The 22194-nt window shown below is 35.7% G+C and overlaps 3 protein-coding genes across 7 annotated transcripts; 2 read left to right on the top strand and 1 right to left on the bottom strand.

Annotated features, from left to right (window-relative positions):
- Creld (Cysteine rich with EGF like domains) lies at nt 1-1749 on the bottom strand. The gene is made up of 4 exons (XM_078192066.1): nt 1348-1749; nt 477-1134; nt 319-414; nt 1-221 (listed from the first exon to the last, which is right to left on the bottom strand). The coding sequence occupies exons 1-4, from the start codon at nt 1513-1515 to the stop codon at nt 1-3; spliced, it is 1143 nt and encodes a 380-aa protein (XP_078048192.1). The 5' UTR covers nt 1516-1749.
- Nucleotides 1750-2207: 458 nt separating this feature from the next.
- On the top strand, nt 2208-6785 carry Alphacop (coatomer subunit alpha). Its single transcript, XM_078192703.1, has 5 exons — nt 2208-2398; nt 2585-3809; nt 3874-4821; nt 4897-6051; nt 6130-6785. The coding sequence occupies exons 1-5, from the start codon at nt 2319-2321 to the stop codon at nt 6364-6366; spliced, it is 3645 nt and encodes a 1214-aa protein (XP_078048829.1). The 5' UTR covers nt 2208-2318; the 3' UTR covers nt 6367-6785.
- A 6141-nt stretch (nt 6786-12926) lies between these two features.
- On the top strand, nt 12927-22130 carry Hcf (Host cell factor). 5 transcript variants are annotated; one of them, XM_078193441.1, is made up of 10 exons: nt 12927-13009; nt 15311-15439; nt 15511-16056; nt 16946-17650; nt 17716-17867; nt 17939-18479; nt 18561-20809; nt 20901-21137; nt 21423-21807; nt 21992-22130. In XM_078193441.1, exons 3-10 carry the CDS (start codon nt 15897-15899, stop codon nt 22096-22098), a joined length of 4536 nt encoding a protein of 1511 aa, XP_078049567.1. In that variant the 5' UTR covers nt 12927-13009; nt 15311-15439; nt 15511-15896; the 3' UTR covers nt 22099-22130. The 5 variants fall into 5 exon arrangements, with proteins under 5 accessions (XP_078049567.1, XP_078049566.1, XP_078049562.1 ...); XM_078193440.1 differs by having other exon boundaries at nt 17716-17861; nt 17939-20809; XM_078193436.1 differs by having other exon boundaries at nt 17939-20809.
- The last annotated feature ends 64 nt before the right edge of the window (nt 22131-22194 follow it).

The following is a 22194-nucleotide window of genomic DNA, read 5'->3' as shown; positions in this document are numbered from 1 at the left end:
TTAGGCTGGACCGAGAATATCCAAATTTGCTGTAGTATCTTGAACATTACTATGAGCTATCATGTATTCAGAAACTGATATGTAGAGTCCAACTAATAATCCAATTACACTCGCTATATAAATATTTCTTTGAAAGATAATACATGTTGCTACGCAAAGTCCAAAATAGGTAGCATATCTGGCAATATTTTCTTGTTTCCTGCGACCCAGAAGATCAGAATCTATAAGAAACAAAATATATTATAATAATAATTTATAATGCTGCAACTTCTACATTAAAGGATATCTATTATTTTATATATATATTGTAAAACATACTTATACATAAATTATCCTTCTTATGATATTCTTCAGCACATTTTATACACATATCTGGACCATCGCCAGTGCAACCATTGCAAGCTTTGTCACAACCTACATAAAATAAAAAAAATTAGTTCTTCAACTTTTAGTGAAATATATTTTATATAACTTACTTAAGCATGTGTAACCTCCTTCCTTATTGATACAAAATTGATTGCCAGGACAATATTCATCATTATTTATGCATTCATCAATATCAACACATCCTTGCCCTTCTATCATCTGCCAACCTTCTTTACATTTCTCACAGCTTTTTGGTCCTGCTCCTTTACAAGGACCATCACAAGCATTATGACATTCAGAACATAATAATTTGTTCTCATCTTTATAAGATTCATAAAATCCAATATCACATTCAGAACAGCTATCCCCTTGATAGCCTTTATCGCAGAAACATCCACCACTTCCTTTCCTAGTGCCTGCTCCCTTACATTTACCATTATTATTACAAATTTTATCTGGAAATCCAGGACATGGTATACACTGTGGTCCAAAATGATCTTTTGAGCAACACCGTTCTGTTTCTTGAATACATATATAATCAAAAATATCTGGATGTTTGTTTTGATTATTAAACCACCAATCTTCTATCTTGCTTTCCAATTCTTCTGCTAATGCATGACACTGAGTCTCACCCCGTTCAACTTCTTTGCACAAGTGTTCTTGTATCTCTATTAATCTGGTTTCGCTTTTCGAATATGAACCTAACTTGTCTTCTTCCCATGCGCTGTCACCTCCATCAAATTTTTCACGTTTAGTTCTTTCTATACCCTATAAAACAAAAATTGTATTGGTAGAATATGAAAACACCATTCCAATGACATATTTAAACGAGAATATAGTTATGAATAATATGATTATGAATAAAAATAAAATTATCCAGAGTACTTACATATACAAAGCATTGATAATAAATTTTCAACGATTTATATTTTCTACTATATTTTCCTTTCCATACAAATACGTAAAACGTAATAAACTTACCTTTTTAAAACTATTTATTAAAACCTTACAAGCTGCACAAGGAGGAAATTGTTGTGCTTTCAGTTCTTCACTTGATTGTTTTTTGTTACACTCGACAGGGACAGTGATATAAAGTATGATAAATAAACTCAACAAATGAAGAAAAACAACATCAATAGTTTTTCGCATTATTCTACTTGAATGTGCCGGCCACTACTACACGTCAACATGTAAATACGTAAAGATATTATATATAAAATCCTCTTCTCTCTGTTTTAAAAATAAAAAGAAATCGGAACTTTAAATAATTTATTTCATAATATGTTACGTAGAATCATAATTTTATAAAAAATTCTGATAATACTTTCAAAATACGTGAACAGATCACAGATTTTTCTAGACTGATAGTAAAAGACCAGACGACAAAACAGTGTTTTATAAATGAGCATGCGCGTTATAACAATATGTCTACATTTTGAACCAATCAAAATGTGGCACATGGTTCTTCCAGATTCTGAAAGATGTGCGTTCACGTTGTATGTTCGCAATTATTTTTGATGCATACAATTTCAATTTAATATTTTATTGGATACTGTAATTATTATAACTTTTTGTAACTTTTTTTCAATAATGTTAGAACAATTATTTTACCTCCATTTGTGGTATCATTGTCTATCTATTAAATTTACATTACAGATAAGATAAAAATTTCTGTGTATAAAATTCTACGACAAATTTTTAATTGAAATAAAATACCTTTCATTAAAATACGTATTGTATGACGAATATTAGATATAATTCTTCTATAATTATCTTTCTGTGGTAGCATCGGGTGCCATCAAGTACTGTCAAAATTGTACCAAGTGAATATGTATCTATTACAATAGTGTATTTCGTGGCAGTAGTGACGTGTCTTCAGTCGTGTCAAATTTTCAAAGGTTAGGAAGCGTATGTGTGTTTAAATATATTATTTTATTGACACTTAATAAAAGATGTTGACGAAATTTGAAACAAAGTCCGCTCGTGTAAAAGGACTTTCTTTTCATCCGAAACGACCTTGGGTTCTTGCAAGGTAAATGCAAACTTTCATTATCATCATTTTTATTTTAATGCATATACATCTTTACTTACACAAATTGTGGACGAAGTTAATTAATGAAATAAAAAACTATGTTAAAACATAATACTAATAATTCATTCCTTCTTATAATTTAAGTAAAGGAATATTACAAAGCTGTAACATAAATATTTTTTTCAGTTTACACAATGGAGTTATACAATTATGGGACTATCGCATGTGCACTTTATTAGACAAATTCGATGAACATGATGGACCTGTTCGTGGAATCTGTTTTCACAATCAACAACCACTGTTTGTATCTGGTGGTGATGATTATAAAATTAAAGTTTGGAATTACAAACAACGGAGATGCATATTTACGTTACTAGGACATTTAGATTATATCAGGACAATTGTATTTCATCAAGAATATCCATGGATCCTTAGTGCATCAGATGATCAAACAATCCGTATTTGGAACTGGCAAAGTCGTACTTGCATTTGTGTCTTAACTGGACATAATCATTATGTCATGTGTGCGCAATTCCATCCTACAGAAGACATAATAGTATCAGCGTCATTAGATCAAACAGTTAGAGTATGGGACATATCGGGCCTAAGAAAAAAGAATGTAGCTCCTGGTCCAGGAGGTTTGGAGGATCATCTAAAAAATCCTGGTGCAACTGATTTGTTTGGTCAAGCTGATGCTGTAGTAAAGCATGTCTTAGAAGGGCATGATCGTGGCGTCAATTGGGCAGCTTTTCATCCTACATTGCCCTTGATTGTCTCTGGAGCTGATGATAGGCAAATTAAAATGTGGAGAATGAATGATGCCAAAGCATGGGAAGTAGACACATGTCGTGGTCATTACAACAATGTGTCTTGTGTCTTGTTCCATCCTAGACAAGATTTAATTCTTTCAAATTCAGAGGATAAAAGTATTCGTGTTTGGGACATGACAAAACGTAGTTGTTTACACACATTTAGAAGAGAACATGAAAGATTCTGGGTTCTCGCAGCTCATCCTACATTAAATCTCTTTGCTGCTGGTCATGACTCTGGAATGATTATTTTCAAACTTGAGAGAGAACGTCCAGCATATGCTGTACATGGGAATGTTCTTTACTATGTAAAAGAACGTTTTCTTAGAAAATTAGACTTTACTACTTCAAAAGATACTTCTGTTATGCAACTGCGTGGAGGTGGAAAGACACGTCCTTACAGTATGTCCTACAATCAGGCTGAGAATGCCGTCTTAATCTGTACAAGGTCACCCAATAATATTGAAAACAGCACTTATGATTTGTGTATGATACCTCGTGAGGGTGATTCAATCACTGAGGCAGACACAAAACGTGATTCTGGTGTCACTGCTATTTGGGTTGCAAGAAATCGTTTTGCTGTGTTGGACAGAGGTTATTCGGTATGTATTATGTAAAATATAATTAAAAACATTTAAGTGTAATCAATATATTATTTTATTGCAGTTGATCATCAAGAACTTGAAGAATGAGTTTACTAAGAAGGTACAAATTCAGAACTGTGATGAAATATTCTATGCTGGTACAGGAATGCTTCTTTTACGTGATGCTGATCAAGTAACACTCTTCGATGTTCAGCAGAAGAGAACATTAGCTGAAGTAAAGATTTCTAAATGCCGATACGTTGTGTGGTCTAGTGACATGTCCCACGTTGCTCTGCTTGCAAAACATACAGTTAATATCTGTAACAGACGATTGGAATCCCTATGCTCCATTCATGAAAATACTAGAGTTAAATCTGGAGCATGGGATGATTCTGGAGTATTTATATATACCACTAGTAATCACATTAAGTATGCAATTAACAATGGTGATCACGGAATCATTCGCACATTAGATTTACCAATATACGTAACCAGAGTTAAAGGCAATCAAGTTTATTGTCTGGACAGAGAGTCCAGAACACGAATTCTTAGAATAGATCCAACTGAATATAAATTCAAACTGGCTTTGATCAATAGAAAATATGAAGAAGTACTGCACATGGTTCGAAATGCAAATCTTGTTGGTCAGTCTATAATTGCATACTTGCAACAAAAGGGATATCCTGAAGTTGCTCTGCACTTTGTTAAAGATGAGAAAACTAGATTCGGTCTAGCCCTTGAATGCGGAAATATCGAAGTTGCTTTAGAGGCAGCAAGGTCTCTTGATCAGAAAACTTGTTGGGAAAGTTTGGCTCAAGCAGCCTTGTTGCAAGGTAATCATCAAGTTGTAGAGATGTGTTACCAAAGAACAAAGAATTTTGAGAAGTTATCATTCCTTTATCTCATTACTGGCAATTTGGAAAAATTACGTAAAATGATAAAAATCGCAGAAATTAGGAAGGATGTCTCTGGTCAATATCAAGGTAGCTTGTTACTTGGTGACATTTATGAACGTGCAAAGATTTTAAGGGTTTGTATTTTTACAATTACTAATCAAGATTTAATTGATTATTACAGTATTTACAATTTATTTTCTTATTTTTAGAATTCTGGTCAAGCATCTCTAGCTTATGTAACAGAGAAGGTTCACGGTATTTCATCTCCAGAAGACGATGAGCAATACAGTTCGATGAGTGAAGAACTTTCATCTCTAGAAAAAGGAGCAGTGTATCTACGACCACCTGTACCTATCCAACAAGCTGAAAATAACTGGCCACTATTAACAGTCTCCAAAGGTTTCTTTGAGGGTGCAATGCTGTCACGTGGAAAGAGCCAAGTGGCTGCTGCTTTGGCTCCGGAAGATGATAGCGCTGTACCCGTTGAAGGATGGGGTAATGATGAAGAATTAGGAATAGATGATGAAGAAGGTGGTGAAGTGGAACAACTACCTGAGGGAGAAGAAAGTGCTGGATGGGATGTTGAAGAAGTGGATCTACCTCCAGAACTTGAAGCCTCAGCCACTGCGACAGAAGATGGTTATTATACACCACCCACAAAAGGTGTACCGCCGACACAACATTGGATGAACAATTCCCAATTAGTTGTTGACCATATATTGGCTGGATCATTTGAAACAGCATTTAGATTACTAAATGATCAAGTTGGCATTGTTGAATTTGCTTTATATGAGAATCTCTTTATGACAACTTTTGCACGAGCTAGAACAGCTTTTGATACATTGCCCAGTATACCTTCATTATACGCTTATCCTCAAAGAAATTGGAAAGAAGCAAATCCGAAAAGTGGTCTGCCCGCAGTAGGATTACATCTTACAGATTTAGTCCAGAGGCTCCAAATTTGTTATCACTTGACTACTGGAGGAAAATTCCCAGAAGCAATAGAAAAGTTCCAAGCAATATTACTTAGCGTGCCGCTATTGGTTGTGGACTCAAGACAAGACATTGCAGAAGCACAACAGTTAATTCAGATTTGTAGGGAATACATTTTAGGTTTGAAGATGGAAACTGAAAGGAAAAATCTACCTAAAGCCACTCTAGCAGAACAAAAACGCATTTGTGAAATGGCAGCCTACTTTACGCATTGCAGTTTACAACCGGTTCATCAAATTCTCACTTTGCGGATAGCTGTAAATATGTTCTTCAAATTAAAGAACTACAAGACTGCTGCATCTTTTGGTAGAAAATTGCTTGAATTAGGACCTAAACCAGATTTAGCACAACAAGTTAGAAAAATTTTACAAGTATGTATTTCTTTATGAATATAATGTACGAATATACAATTGTATTAGAATATATTTTCAATTATATTTATTTTCCAGGCATGCGACAAGAACCCAGTGGATGAACACCAATTGGCGTATGATGAACATAATCCATTCTCATTGTGTGCTAGTACATTTGTTCCAATTTATAAAGGAAAACCAGAAGTTAAGTGCCCACTATGTGGAGCAAGTTATTTGCCACAGTTTAAAGACACAGTATGTAAAGTATGCGAAGTTGCATTAATTGGTAAAGAATGTATTGGTTTAAGAATAAGTCCTGTACAATTCCGATAATTTTTTTCCATATTTTTATATTAATTAATCTAGCAATCGAAATATTATCACCATCTAAAAATTAAATACAGAAATACATTATAAATGTAGTATCAATTTTTCTATTTGTTAACTGTATTAGATGTGAAAGGTATTATGTCATTCCAAAAAGTATTGTAAATATCATGAAACATGAATATATGAATCCAGATATTAAAAAAATGTTTCCTTCAATAATGTACCAAGGAAAAGAAGTGATGCATTTTACTATGTTTATATTGTTATTACTTCATACAAGAACAATATAAAGTATATTTTGAAAATGAGGGTAGAGATTAATGAATTTCAGTAGATATTAAGATTACAATTTTGTATGCTTATTTTAGAAATTTCTGATTTGTACAATTAATCTTGTGCATATTTAATAAATGTTTTTTCGCAATTAATTGGAATGTTGTTTATTAATTATCTCTGATTATTATAGTTTTGTAGATAAGTTCGCGTGTAAACACAGAATCTTATCATAAGATTTTTATAATTGCAACATATGTACATAGTTGGAAGATAATGCGAAAAATACAGTAACGTATCCTATTTCTACACACATTTCGTGCTCCCTAAGTTGGCTCGCACATCCCCACCATTTTACTGCGCATCTAGATACGATGTAGAGAAACAGGATGATATCCATTAGAGTCTATGTGTATTGTGCACATGGATAGAAAACTTAACTTGGCTTACTTTACTGTATTTGCGGCCTCACTCTTCCCGCGCATTCGTTCGATTGGCGTACTATTTGAGACACGTGGCGTGAATTCTATTTGTAAAGAGCTGCAACTTTGAAATAAATGAAATCTGTTGCGTCCAGTATATTTGCGAAAGCTGTTGTACTTTATGTAAATACATATGTTCCTTGTAAATGTTTTGACGAATTCACAGCATCCTGCTAAGGTTAACATTGTATTAGCGCCAATCCAACAATTAAAAGTTGTCAATGATACTGAACGTGGGATTAAGCTTATGGAGGAATATAATAAAATGTTATCAAAAAATGAAAACAATATATATATACTACAAATTATATCAGAACACAAAAAACAATTTCCTAATATAATAAAACATAGTTTAAAGAATGATTTGTAGATTGATATATAAATCTAATACTTAGAAAATGAATTATGTATTATTTTCATTTTTCTTTAATAAGTTATTATAAGCTTTTATATGTTTCTTTGTTTTGTGAAGAATATACATTATTTTTTCATCTAATAAAATACAAATTGCACCTAATCAAAATCAAAAAGTAATTAGCGAAAAACAATGTACCGAAAAGGTTTTGTATAAATAAACTATACGATTTAAGTATTCCTACTCAATACTTACTATTTCAATCAGTATTCGATACGGAATTGTCAAACTAATAAATAAATTATTCCCGTTTCGTATATACGTAATTTCTCCACAAAGATTTATTATGAATTGAATTACACATTGGTAGAAAATAATAATGATTTAATTAACATTTACGTTGGTAGAAACGTTGGTAGAAAATAATAAAGATTTAATTAACATTTAGATGGTGGCAGAACTTCATTAACATAATTCATAAATGTAAGCAATATTAAAAATTTTCGTTAAAATAAAAAACATTAACTATCCACATCGAGATATACATATACGTATATGCTTTTTGATTATTTAAATGTATTAGTCCAAGAGATCCGTAGAACATAGTGAAGTATGGTTTCAAATATTAAGATGCCAGAAATAAAAAGAACTTATTACTGCAAGAAATTCGATTTTGTATACGCACAATGGATTTGTGTATTCAAGAATTTTTATCGTTGACTTGAGGTCGACCACTAACCATGGTGCGGTGATAATCCGCAACCATCAATTTGACTTTCCTGAATTTATTTACTCGGCTGCATTAGAACGCAGCGGTTGTGTTACTCGTCGGTCACTCTAATGCAAGGTACTATTTTGTTGCAGTATCTAATCGGTACATTTAATCATTGCGGTTTTCGATCATTTGTCTAATTAGTTATTTAGTTATTCGGTCATTCTGTCAATCGGTCATATTGATTATTTGAATTGTTGAAATATTTAAATTTCTGAGCTATTCAAGAATTTAACTAAACCAAAGCATGGATTTTTCTGCGATTGTATTTGATCGAATTTCTTACTATTATTACAGATCCTGAGACAGATAATTTATCCTATTACGTAGAAATTGTAGTATTTTTTATGAGTATAGTACCGGTAATCCTTTGAGTGGTAAACCCCTTTTTTTAGTTAGTTAAGGTCTTCCTGCACGCCGCGATTCTCTACGTTTGTTTCAAGTTTTAATAATTTAACATTTACTGTGCCAATATATTAAACAATTTTCTTCCGATTAACTGTATTAGAACTCACGTGCAGAAAGACGGTCCCCGATAAGTAAAACATATTTGCTAAAGTTCAAAATAAAGTTCGACTTTCTCTTGTTATGAAATTTTTATTAAACATGTTTGTACACATTTTGAAATTATTATTATCAAATAATTAAACGTATTTAAACATACTTTGAAATTATTCTTAGAAACGTAATCATTTTTTAATGTATTTAAAGTATCTCTACCCCAAAATTAATGACACTTTTTAGATAGAATTTTCAGAGATTTGAGGTTCTATGCTCGTTGAATCCTTCTGAGTGCCTAAGATTACTCGGAAGGGTGAAACATAGGGTTAAACATAGCAACTGACAATGCCTAGCGTATCGTGCACGACGTAATTTTCACTTGTGTATGTATATGTGTAGTTAGACAGTGGATTTTTAATCAATTTTTTAAAATCATAATTAACTCGAATCGAACATATTTTATGCGATTAGTGTCAATCAATGTGTATCTATATAGAATATGTATAGAATGTTCATTCACGATTCTAATAAAAGCTCACAAGAGTCAAATGCAACTCTAACGAAATGGCATTTACTCTACAACAACTAGTCGATTAGGATCACGGGAAAATATATTTCAATTATTATAAAATACCTAACATTGTCAGACCATTTCAATAACTGAAATGTACCTTAGTTGTAAATGAATGTGATCATGTGGGGTGTCAGAGGTGTCTCTGGATGTTCTCCACAGGGTATAGCACCTCAGCGCGTGTGTGTCAATCGTGAAGCGAGCGTATTGGTATGATTGCTTTTTCAATTTTTAAATATAACAATAGTTACTATTCTAAACCTGGTCACCGCGAGGGTGACTCAGGTATGCGACCTCGCCACTATGGGCATACGCGAAATATAACAATAGGTAGAATAGGTAACTTGCCTTAAAGCATGTATGTGTGAACTGTTAGGTACGGCCGGGGCTGACCGTCATTCTCTTTCGGGTAGGCCGCAATTTGCCCGATGGTCAATTATCGGTAGGGCTCAAAGGATTCAATTCGAACTTTGTTTGAACGGTGCATGACATTCCATGCATGGTTCGAAATCGATCTTTTGAAAATCCTCTTAGCTTCCGTGATCGCGGTCGCGTACGCGCGGGTATTAGAGCTTTCGAAACGAAACGATACCGGCTCCATTGCACCTGCAGGATCATCGGCTTTTTTCGGGACATTGTTTCTTTGTTTCAGAAATTGTTGGTCTTCTTCTAGCTACGGAGCACGTGTAGACTCCTAGGTTCATCAGGCGAATCGTCGAAAAAAAAAAGGTTAAATGCCGAAGAGGCCTTTCCGACAAACTGTCGAGAGAGGTCACCTTATTTTCGTTACCACTTAATGACTGTACCCGTTTGTTAAAATAATATAATAGTTGTTGTAATAGTATAAGTACGTTCTCGGTTTGCAAATAGCGTTGCCAAATGACCAAACATTGCTGTAGTCAATTTTGAACGGAGGCAAAAATTAGCGTTCCAAATAAAATAGACACAATTTCCATTAGTATTGAAATAAATTCTCTAGAGCGCAGCGTTGTGAATGAAATAATTGCGATTTCATCTTGTTTGCTGTGCATAATAGATTTAAACGTAGCGTTGCGAATAAATATGATTTCGCGTTGTGTTCATCAATTTTTGAGATTTTTAAAGTCCACTTGCTTTCGAAAAATAGCCTTTTGAATGTCTGTTCGTTGAATTATCGTTGCGTTTACGCAATCGCGTTGCAGTAGTTTGTCTTTCGACTTTTCAGGCGCCCATGCTGCTACTGCAACAAACGGCTCGGGTGGGCGCAGCCGCGATTTGCCATAACGTTACGAATTAATCATGCGTTGCTATAATTAATTATTTGAACAGAAATTTAAGTTAACGTTGAGATCGGTCCAAATTTTTCTTTAAATTGTCGAGTAGAATACCTTCAAATTTGGCATTGCGAACTAATCGCGTTTCTACTTTGTCAATTTTCCTAGATTTTGCAAAGTCAACAGACTAGTTGCCTCTAAATATTAATCCTTATCACTCCAATCGGCAGTAATACTGCCAAGCTTAAGCCAGCGTTCCAGCGTTCTGTAAAATTCTTGGAGTGATAAGGCTTAAAGTAATCTTTTGTATTTCTATTCGTTGTATTAGCTTTGCGTTGAAATAGTCGTATTGCAGTAGCTTGCCTTTCGTCTTTCCAGACGCCCATGCAAACTGCGATTTTTGCATTAGAGTATTGTCTTTGAATCAATTTCAAAGTTAGCATTGCGGAATGATCGCGTTGCAGTAGCTACATTTATCTTTCAGGGCCCTTGTTATAGCTGCAACGCTCCGCAGTCTGGCATCCGCGATGTTTTCTTAGAGTTGCGAGTTGAATTAACAACGATTGAATTACCATAACAATTTTTAACGGATTGTTTGAGTTCTCAAAATAGTAATTAGCAGCGTTGCGGTTGTAATCGCGTTTATCTAAACGAGATAGCCGGAGGTACCTGACCTTGCACTATAAGACCGTGAAACATCATCTCTATGAACAAAAAACAGCGCTACTAGATCTTGGTCTATATCCAGTGCGGGCAGATTCAATGGATTTTTTTAATACCTTGCGAGTTGTGAACCCATCTTGAACGAAGAGACGCATCTATCCTAGCTTTACGACGTTCAGGCAGGTAGATAATGTGTAATGTAGATATTCAGCGTGAGTTCAAAAAAAATATAGCCTTGCGTGGGGTTTTTCTACGCGTTGCGAATAAATGTCAATTTCGTTCAAAAATTCATTGCGTAAATTTCATTAAACTTAATCATGGGGTGGAATGTTGGAGTGGATTTAGGACTCTTTTTTGCTAACTGTTTTCTGTAACGTTCTTCTTTTTATGAAAAAAACTAGAACGCATCTTTCACCTTGAACGCATTGAGCCTGTATTTAAAGAAATAATTTTTCGTCTTTTAATTGTCTTATAAAAAAAGTCTTGTACTTTTCCAAAATTTTCTACTCTTTTTCCTGGTTGGTGATGGTATTTCTGTAGGAGAATAATTATCACATAAGGTTTAAGTGGCTTTCTGGCGTCGAGGGAGATCATCGCTTTTGTGCATTAGTAAAATATACATTGCAAATTGTACATGAGTAACGAAAATTCAAATGTTCATTAGTTATTAACTAATTCTAAATAATTTTATTTTTTATTTATATTTATTTTATTTTATTTTATTTTATTCGCATGAAACTTTTAGCAAATGAATAGCAATCAATAGCAATGAACATGCTACAAACTTTACGAGCAGGAATATTACGAGCTTTTGTAAGAAAGGGAGCCATAACGAATTCTGCTTCGTTCTGACTTCTTTCCGAGTCTACAGTCCAGCAACCTTCACGTGGTGAGACTCAGGCAATCAATGTAATTTTCGATTTCCAATCTTCCGTAAATCGGATGTCGTTCGTTTTATAGCTAATTCGAAATCGATAATTACATGGAGGTAATGGCTATGAATTAGTGTCAGTATAAAATGGATCTTTTAAATAGTAAATAGACGTAAAAATAGATTTCGCAAATATGTTTTCGAGAATCCTATGAAGGAACAGATTCTATTATTTGGAGCTTCTTTAAAAATCGAATTTCGCGCCGCGTGCCTATGATGGAGCGCCAACTGAGTGCATGTGCGTAAAGAGTAAGACCGCAAGCATTGAAGAGTGAAACAAACTACTATACATCGTTCTTCGGTGTAACTTGTTCCACATGTAGTTTTGCTGATTTTATGCTGTCTTGCTCACTTGCTACTTTTTCTCTTTTTCTTTGACTATGACGACAGAATTGTTTCACCAGTAAATCGCCAACCAGTCAGAGTAAAGAAATCTCTATATTAATCCTCGCTAACGAATCGAGCTGCGGCCTGCAGCTGAGCAAGAGCAGGATCTATTATTGTACATATGTATTTATATCGATTACACCCGACTGTTTATAATTACATTCGATGAATGTGCAGTGGAATAAAATCATTCTTTTTTTCTTATCATTAAAATGATAAGAAATGCTATAAGTTTAGTAAAATTCTGTGATCGTAATTCAGACATCGTAAGTCATAAGCTATTGAATAGTGACCGTGCGTAACGTTCTTTTATGGAATAAACTTACAAAAAACCCTAGAACAATGTATGTTGGTAAGATATGCGGTCGTTACCGACGCAAGTTGTGTTCAATGGTGGACGAAGATTGCGGAGGCCTCTTGTGCGTGCCGTCAAACTACTGATTGCAACAGCTTTTTCGGCAAGTACTAAAAACCTCTTGTTGAATGTTCGTCACGTTAGACCGAGCCGCCTATACAGGGGAATTCATCGTAATTCGTAAAGTAATTATTAGTACATTACGAAATCTTTAATCGCGCCGATTTTCATCAGTTTGACGGAAGTTTCAAAGCAGACATAAAGCTGTGTTCGTTTTGAAGCAGACACGAGGAATGTTAGTAGATTAACCTCCAGTCGAGTATATAATCAGGGCCCTATTTGATTCTAACGATGATTGTGCAACGTGAAAAATATATATTGTCTATTCAACTTAAGATTAGAGCAAAACACAACAACAATGGCGGTACTGGCGGTCACGTGACGATTCTCCCATTGGCCTCTTTTGTGCTGAGCAGGGCCGTATCTACGTATAGTACGTCAAACTAAAATATTTTAATGACTTTCATTCTTGTAAGAAAACGACGCGCAAAATTCATGTGTATTTTAATCGTATATCTGATTGTACATATATTCTTGTCTGTTTCTTAATGCGATAGTTATTATTTAAACGTGATGTATTATGGTTATTGGTCTATAAGGTTAATTTATTTCATCTACACTCTAGTGTCACATTACGTTCCTGAAAAAGTCACGTGGTTTTGTTGTGTTTTGCTCTAATCTCAAGTAGGACAGATAATACACTGCCGAAATATTAATACGACTAGGCGAATAAGAACTAAATTCCAGTCTTTTCCTAAACTAATCTACTGTTTAGATGCACTTCCGTTGTTTATTTATCTTAAAATTGAGGAGAACTTCCGTCACAACTTTCTTATGCATATCTTGCTATAGTGCGTGCCAACAACTAAAGATCTTTAAACTATGTATTAGTCTCTGTTTTCAATTAGATTTGTAATTATTGTTCTTTACAAAAATGATAGAATTATTAAGTGTTTTTACTTAAACATACTGCCAGCAGAAACAATTTTACCCGGCATTAAATGAGTCAATAAAAAGTTTCTCATATAATTACAAACGTCGCCATTCTTATTGTATTTTCTTTCAATCTTAAGTCAAATGGATAGTAAGTAGTATAGTACTCTGTCTAACAAGATTCATGTGGCGCTGGTGCAGCGAGTGCATATGGCGAATAAAGCTTTAGCCATACTAAACTAAATATAAATTTCCACTAGACTGTAAAATACATATTAAAATTTACACAGCAGTATTACTAAAAAAGTTCATGTTTACAATGCAAAAAAATCGCATCATTACTTTTTTTCTCTGTGTAGTGGCAGCAACATTATTTACTCTATACACTCTGCTATCTACCTCGGGCATGTAAATTCAGTTGAAGTCAATGTAACACTCCGCCAACTAGCTGCATTAAAAGCGCCATCTACGAAAGAAAGTGCGTCTTTATTGCCAGATTTGCATTAGCAGTTCTAATTCATAGGATTTTAGTTTTTTTCTAAAAGAATCTTTTCAATACATTCCAAATACTCTGACTGACTTTTATACGATAAATACAAATAATTGGAAGTAATCCATATTTTTTGCTCTTATCTTGTGATTCGTAAAACACTAGGTGGCGCTTTGAGTACAAGTCACTCTTTAAAACTGGAGGAAGTTTTGTCTATCTTTATAGGATTAACGTTTATATGACATTACACAACCTTTATAAGGTGGCTCCGTTTCACTAGCGCCACGCAGACCCTTTCCGTGACGGTATTGTACTTCTTCACCCCACTCTTACTACCAACAGGCAACAGAGATACTAGTATCTTTTTCTTATATCATAATATTCAGTGACCTACTTGCAGAGCCAAACACAGAGAACGACAGAAACAATAATTAATTAGTCTTGTTGGCGCGCTTTCGATTCATCCGATTTTTTGACAAATTATGTTTTCTATTTTAACGATAATTTAGATTTTATTGGCACTTAAATCATACATAATTAAGAGAAGAATATAATTCTACCGAAAGGTTAAATATAATTAGGTATAGCATTATTTATTTTGTCTGCTGTTACGTTTTCATTCGCTAATTTGGAATATGCATGTGTATATCATTTGACTCATTTAAATTTATATATTTTGAGGTTGCATTTACATTTGTTTTCATTGTATGTGTGAATGAAATAACACATGAATAGTTAACACAAATAAACAAAGTGGGAAGAAAAGAAATTTTTAAGATCTCTTTACAGTTTATTAAAGAAACTCTTATTGTATATTCTTACAATCATGGTATGATACTCTGTAATCAGTTAATTGTTTTTTTTTATACAAAAACATATAAAATCATTAAAATATGTAAATAATGTTGTATCTGTGTACAGTTTATCCATAGAACGTATGAATTGAACATGCACCGTGAGAATAAATTGTCGGCTTTGCCACCCACAAGCATGGCGCTGCGAATTGGCCATTGAGTATCACGACTTAAGAAAGGGCAAGGATTTTCGTTGGTAAGTTTGGTAGTTGGAGTGGGAGTGGAAAAGTATTCTGATCGCCAGTGTACATACGTGTTGCGTTACAGACGTCTCCTGATTCGTATGGAATTTTCGTAATTTTAAACTCTTATCGGAAGTTTATCGCTCTGCGTCACGTCCCTATGAATCCTTCGTTTGGACAGTGTTGGAGAGAAAGTTCGCGAAATACTACCAATAAAGGAAGGTTATAATCGAAAAGTTCGGATATCGACGGTGTTGAGAAAATCGAGAGTAGTACGTTTTCATCGAGTGTGTGAACTTTCGAATTCCTTCAAGTCTGGGGGCAAACGAATCGTGAACAGTGAAGGTGACAAAGCTCCAAGATAAGGAAGGGCGCACTATCTACGAAACCATCGAGCGCCCTACTGCTCCAGGGGTAACTCGGTGGTTCATAGTCGCGCGGTATGAACAAATGATGTGATCAACGGTCATCATGGCGGCACCCATACTAAAGTGGAAGCGGATCACAAATACGACCGGGCCCCAGCCAAGACCCAGACATGGACACAGGGCGGTCGCTATTAAAGACCTCATGGTTGTTTTCGGCGGTGGAAACGAGGGCATTGTTGACGAGCTTCATGTCTATAACACGGGTAAGTAGCATCGCTGCTGTGCGTCTTTTGTGCGCGCCATTCTTGATGATTCCCGCGATCAAAGATGGCGACATACGTTGTCAAGACGGTCACCGGCCGGATCACCGAGGAATTCACGAATTTCGTTCGCGTCAAATGTTTTCTTAATATGTGTTTCATATATTTCGATTGTATCCCAGCTATGGATTTTTCAGTTTGATATGACAGACTTCGAAAGGGTTTCATACATAGAAATGGCGCGATCTGTCATTTTTCATGTGTATACTCTACGGGAGCGGCCATTGCTGTCTTGTACGCCCCACCACTGATACGCCGTGTTTCCTGTCGTTCCACGTTCACGTTTCACCTTTCCTTGTCTTTTTTCCTTCCGTTCCTATTTCTCCTCCCACTCTTTCGGATTGCGTTTTTACATCCCCTTCGTATCATAATAGCCCACTGCATTCTTCTCTCTTGTCATATTTTAATACTTATGCGGGTGCATATTTTGGCGCGCACTATGAATTTAATCTTAAACATTTTTATAAAATATGATATACTCTGTATACAAGCGTTTATTTAAATAAGAATAATATATTGATATAATTCATATAATTAGTCTCTAAAGTTTTAAGAGTTTACTAAGTATAATTTGAAATATATTGAGCAAAATGTTTAATATTATCTTTTATTCCTTAGAGTAATTGATGAGTTAGTCAATAAACTATCAACTAAGTTTAAGTACTAATTCCAATATTAATAGAATGAGCAATGTTTTATACTGCAGTTATTATAGCAATATTTATTAATTATTCTGTATTTAATTAGTAATTTTAATCCAGTTTAAATAAACATTCTTTATTATGCAAATCTATGTAAATAAAAAAGTACCCTCTATATGTACTTTTTACAGCAACTAATCAATGGTTTGTACCATTGACAAAAGGTGATATTCCACCTGGATGTGCAGCATTTGGACTTGTTGTTGATGGAACCAGGATTTTGGTATTTGGTGGTATGATAGAATATGGGAAATATTCTAATGAACTTTATGAACTTCAAGCAAGCAGATGGGAATGGAAAAGATTAAGACCAAAACCACCAAAGCAGGGTCTTGTTCCACGTCCCCGTTTGGGGCATAGTTTTACCCTTATTGGTAATAAAGTCTTTGTTTTTGGAGGTTTATCAAATGCAAGTGATGATCCAAAAAATCACATACCGAAATATTTAAATGAACTGTATACCCTTGAGCTATTCCTGGATGGTGGAACAGCTTGGGATATACCAAACACTTATGGGCCTGAACCACCACCCAGAGAGTCCCATAGTGGAGTAGCTTATACAGATCGGAAAACAGGAAAAACAAGCTTGGTAATTTATGGTGGTATGAGTGGTTGTCGCTTGGGTGATTTATGGTTTCTTGATATTGATACTATGACTTGGAACAAACCAGTAGTTCATGGACCTACTCCATTACCACGTTCTCTTCACACTGCCACTTTAATTGGTCATAGAATGTATGTTTTCGGAGGTTGGGTACCACTTGTTGAGGATGTTCAAGTTGCAACCCATGAAAAGGAATGGAAATGCACAAGTACATTGGCTTGTTTAAATTTAGGTAAGTTAGTATATGTGCATTATCACATATTAATTAAGGAAGTAATTATGTAAATTTTGTTTTAGAAACATTGACATGGGAGGAATTAACACTTGATACCATGGAAGATAATGTTCCTCGTGCTCGTGCTGGTCACTGTGCAGTTGGAGTGCATAGCAGACTCTATATATGGTCTGGTAGGGATGGATATCGCAAAGCTTGGAACAATCAGGTTATTGTTAGTTCGTACAATTACTTGTTAGTACGAGATCAGTTTTATCTATTTTTTAATGTAACATGATTTTTTAGGTCTGCTGCAAAGATTTATGGTATCTTGAAGTTAGTATACCTCCTGCTCCATCCAGAGTACAATTAGTAAGGGCATCTACTCAAACATTGGAAGTTAGTTGGACAGCAACACCATCAGCGCAATATTATATATTGCAAATTCAGAAATACGATATGCCACCGGCTACAACCGGCACATTTCCAACAGTTACCACACAAACTACTACCACAACAACTACTACACCAGCAGTGGTTACACCTGCAACTGTTCCTGTTACATCTCCGCCCATTGCTACCGTTGCCGCTCTTCCATCTACTTCAACTTCTGTACGACCATCCATAGCGCAAACTCCAGTACGAATACAATCATCTGTACAAAGTCCAGTTCAAAAACCAGTACCAGCACAAGCTGCAACAAAACCAACGAGTCCAATGACACCGAGAGTAGCTGGAAATCTTATTAGAATTCGTTCACCAATCGTTACTTCAACACCAACGACCACGGAGCAGGCTCCGCCTACCAATACAACAGCGCCGGGTCAAACACCAGCTGCAATGTCAGGTATTGCTGCCTTGGCCGCAGCAGCTGCTGCAACTCCCAAAATAAGTATGAATAATGTACCAATCCTTCCGCAAACTACAGCCAATACGATTAGAATGAAAAACGCTCAACCCGGTCAACAAATACGTTTTGCTGCACCTGGAGCTACAGTACTGAGAACTGCATCTCCGCAGCAAAGCAAACAAATCATTCTTCAGAAACCAGGTCAGAATATCGCTGGTCAACCTCAAATTGTACATCTTCTTAAAACTGGGCAAGGAATGGTAACCAGTATGCCTAAGGTTAGTCTTATTCCTGGTAAGGCCGTTCAAGCAACGGGTGCAAAACCTCTTAATCAAGGACCGACAATATTAAGACTAGTAAATCCAAATACTGTAACAGGATCTAAGATTCTTACTACCATGAAAACATCTAGCATCGTCGCAATGAGCAAAGGACAAAATATTAGTGGCAAGCAAACAATAATGATTACGAAACCGGGAAATAATGGTGGCCTGGTTGGTCGTAATCAAATAATTGTAGTTACAACAGGTTCTGGTTTAAGAGCTGTACAGGCTGTTACTACATCTCAAGCTGGTAACGGACAAACGAGTAATATTACTACACCCGTAAATGTTTTACCTTTGTCAGCTACTAATCACGTAACAAACCAACAAGGAGTGAAGATGATCGTAGTTTCATCTGGGGCAATGGGAGGTGGAACTGCTGGGAAGCCTATTACTATTACGGTTCCAGGTCAGGGTGGTGTACCAAAGACAGTAACGATTGCGACAAAAGGAAGCCCACAAGCCATTTTTAACGCTGGAAAGAACCAAATCGTTACTGTTCCGCAAATACAGAAAACACCGGAAGCTGTTACAGTGTCTGGTAAACCTGTAACATTACAAATGTCTGGAGGAATTGGCGCGAAAACGGTTACTCTGATGCCCACGAGTAGTTCAGTGGTCACTACTTCAAGTGCATCAGATGCGATAGATACCAGTAAGATGTTATTTGTTCCATCGCAAAAGCAACCATCAGCTACTTTAGCATCTACAACCGATGGTCCTGCCACAACTGATGCAGCATTAGCTGCATTAGCAGCGGAAGCAGGTCTAATAGATCCAGTTCAGGAACCTTCAGGTAGTTTGTCTTTTATGGTGGCTACAGATGATACTGGGGCGGGAGATGGTAAAATAGATAATAGTTGTAATGGTAGCGAAGCCACCACGGCAGCAGCTTTAGTTTCTCAAATGGGAGCCGGCGAAACTATGCAAGTCGTTGGTAATGGTGATTTTGTGATTCCTCAAATGGATGGACAAGCAGATATTCTTTTATCTGAAGATGAGGAGACCGATAAAATGGATGTAGACGAAGATCCCGCAACGGAAGAACAGGAGGAGATAACTCCTACTGTTGAATCTGCGGAATTGGAAGAAGATATTGGTGCTACAACCACCGACGATGTTCATATAGAAGAAAGTGATGCAAAACATCCTGAAACCTCAGAGGCTGCTTCTGAAGTTCCTGTTTCAACTAGCACTACAGAAGAACTGCAAATGGAGCCGGAACCTTCAATCGACTCACAACCAGATGAAAGTGAAATACCTGAAGAAGCTACCAATGACGCAGAACCAGTAACTGAAAGTAACATGCCGACTGTAACTAATTCATCGTTAGACGAAACACAGATCAAAACTGAAATCTCTGCTACACCAGAACCTATGGGAACTCCATTAGAAGACACATCTATGCCGGACGCTGTAGATCCATCGGAGAACGAGGAAACCGAACAAATTGAACATAATGACGTGAAGGATTATGAAAAATCGCCAGCTTCTGAACATTTGTCACCCGAAGACAGTGCATCACAGTTTTCATTAGATGATAGTCAAGATGCAGTGAAAGCTAAAGATGAAGATTCAGAACCATCAATGGACCTCCCTGAGGAAAATTCTTCAATGGAAAAATTAGAAGATAATGATGAATCCATGGCTGCGGAATCTTCTATGACTCCCGCCGATGTAAATATACCAGTAACAACGCCCATTGTAACACCAGATATTAAATTAGAACAACCCGACGAGCCAATGGAACAAGCAAAAATGCCGGAACCAGTAATATCATCCACAAGTAGTGTTTCACCTTCTGAGAAGGAAATGGATGTTCCAAAACCAATGATACCGATCAAAATTGAAGCGAAAGAAGAACCTGTTAAGAAAGAAACTTTAAAGCAGGATAAATTAAGCGACAGTAGATCAGAAAGTGGGGATGATTCTACAGCATTGACTACACTAGCTACAGCTGCCTTAGGTTCTGCCGAACAACCAGTTAAAATAAAAACTGAACAGGTAAAATAATACCTTTAGTACTAACAAATAAGTTCATTGATTGCCATGAAAAAAATGATCATGAAATAAATTCTTTAATAACTATTTGTAGAGTGAAGAGGAAAAGAAAGAAGCAGAATGGTACGATGTGGGTATAATAAAGGGGACAAGTTTTACTGTACAACATTATTATCTAACTTCTGACGAGCCGATAGATTTAGATATTCCAGCGAAGTCGTTGAATATGGATATTTTCAAGGGAAGAACCAAAGTGGCTTTAGAACCTGGGACAGCTTATAAGTTCAGAGTCGCTGCTGTGAATAGTTGTGGAAGAAGTGCTTGGAGCGAGGTAAATAAAATAATTGCGAATGTTCTAAAAAACTCAATAATAACTACAATAAATTCTCTCCAATTATCCCTTAGCTTGTAAACAAAAATGGACAACTTGGGGAAAAGGGATATGATTATTCGACCCTTGCAACTTGTTTTTGTAGTTATTGGTAATTGTAAACTATAAAAACGAGCTGTAATGCTGGAATAATCGTATCCTCTTTTTCCAAGTTATTTATTTTTGTTTATAAGTCGAAGAACAATTGAGGAGAATTTACTATATCAAATTTTCTCATATTTCAAGGTATCCGCATTCAAAACGTGTCTTCCGGGCTACCCCGGAGCACCTAGTGCTATAAAAATCTCTAAGTCCGCTGAAGGTGCTCAAATTTCCTGGGAACCACCATCCAGCAACGTTGGACCTATTTTGGAATATTCTGTCTACTTAGCTGTTCGGAGTGCTAGTACCGCGTTGAATAACGATGGGGAACCAAGAACAATTCTGTCGACTCCAAATCAATTAGCCTTTATTAGAGTTTATTGCGGTTCGAATAACTCCTGTTCGGTGACAAACAGTTCTCTTAGTTCTGCTCACGTTGACACTACTACAAAACCGGCCATAATATTTAGAATAGCAGCACGAAACGATAAAGGATATGGGCCAGCGACACAAGTGAGGTGGTTGCAAGGTTAATATATACTCTTTTTATTTTATTATATTATTAAATAACTAATACAACAAACCCTTATTAGTGTAAACATTTTCTGATGCCAGCAGTAAACCATAATTTTTTTACCATAGATTTTCATAGGAATAACTTTAAAATAATTTCTTTATAAGTAGTGAATAACCAATCAATAATTTACCAACAGATCCCACAACAGCTGTAAAGAGCAATCCTCAGATGAAGAGATCGGCTTCGGACACACGCGCACAGGCGAGCTCCACGCCGAAAAAGATGAAAATAGACGCCAAGTGATAATTTCTCGTGAGCCTGTTTTCTTACTCTCTAAGAAAACAAAAGTTTTACTCATTATTTAATTCCCGCTGGAACACACGCCTAACAACGATAATG

The sequence above is a fragment of the Augochlora pura genome, chromosome 10 (assembly GCF_028453695.1).
Source record: "Augochlora pura isolate Apur16 chromosome 10, APUR_v2.2.1, whole genome shotgun sequence".
Lineage (NCBI taxonomy): Eukaryota > Metazoa > Arthropoda > Insecta > Hymenoptera > Halictidae > Augochlora > Augochlora pura.
The sequence above is the reverse complement of the archived record's forward strand: the minus strand, read 5'-3'. Positions and strand labels throughout refer to the sequence as shown.

Bases quoted from the DNA above. Each gene is read 5' to 3' on its own strand.
- Creld (XM_078192066.1), bottom strand. From the start codon at position 1,515: ATGCGAAAAACTATTGATGTTGTTTTTCTTCATTTGTTGAGTTTATTT. The intron at 415-476 runs GTAAGTTATATA...TATTTTATGTAG, and splicing joins AGGAGGTTACACATGCTTAA to GTTGTGACAAAGCTTGCAAT. The intron at 222-318 runs GTATGTTTTACA...TGTTTCTTATAG, and splicing joins GAAGGATAATTTATGTATAA to ATTCTGATCTTCTGGGTCGC.
- Alphacop (XM_078192703.1), top strand. From the start codon at position 2,319: ATGTTGACGAAATTTGAAACAAAGTCCGCTCGTGTAAAAGGACTTTCT. The intron at 2,399-2,584 runs GTAAATGCAAAC...TATTTTTTTCAG, and splicing joins CGACCTTGGGTTCTTGCAAG to TTTACACAATGGAGTTATAC. The intron at 4,822-4,896 runs GTTTGTATTTTT...TCTTATTTTTAG, and splicing joins AACGTGCAAAGATTTTAAGG to AATTCTGGTCAAGCATCTCT.
- Hcf (XM_078193436.1), top strand. From the start codon at position 15,897: ATGGCGGCACCCATACTAAAGTGGAAGCGGATCACAAATACGACCGGG. The intron at 17,651-17,715 runs GTAAGTTAGTAT...ATTTTGTTTTAG, and splicing joins ATTGGCTTGTTTAAATTTAG to AAACATTGACATGGGAGGAA. The intron at 21,138-21,422 runs GTAAATAAAATA...TCATATTTCAAG, and splicing joins GAAGAAGTGCTTGGAGCGAG to GTATCCGCATTCAAAACGTG.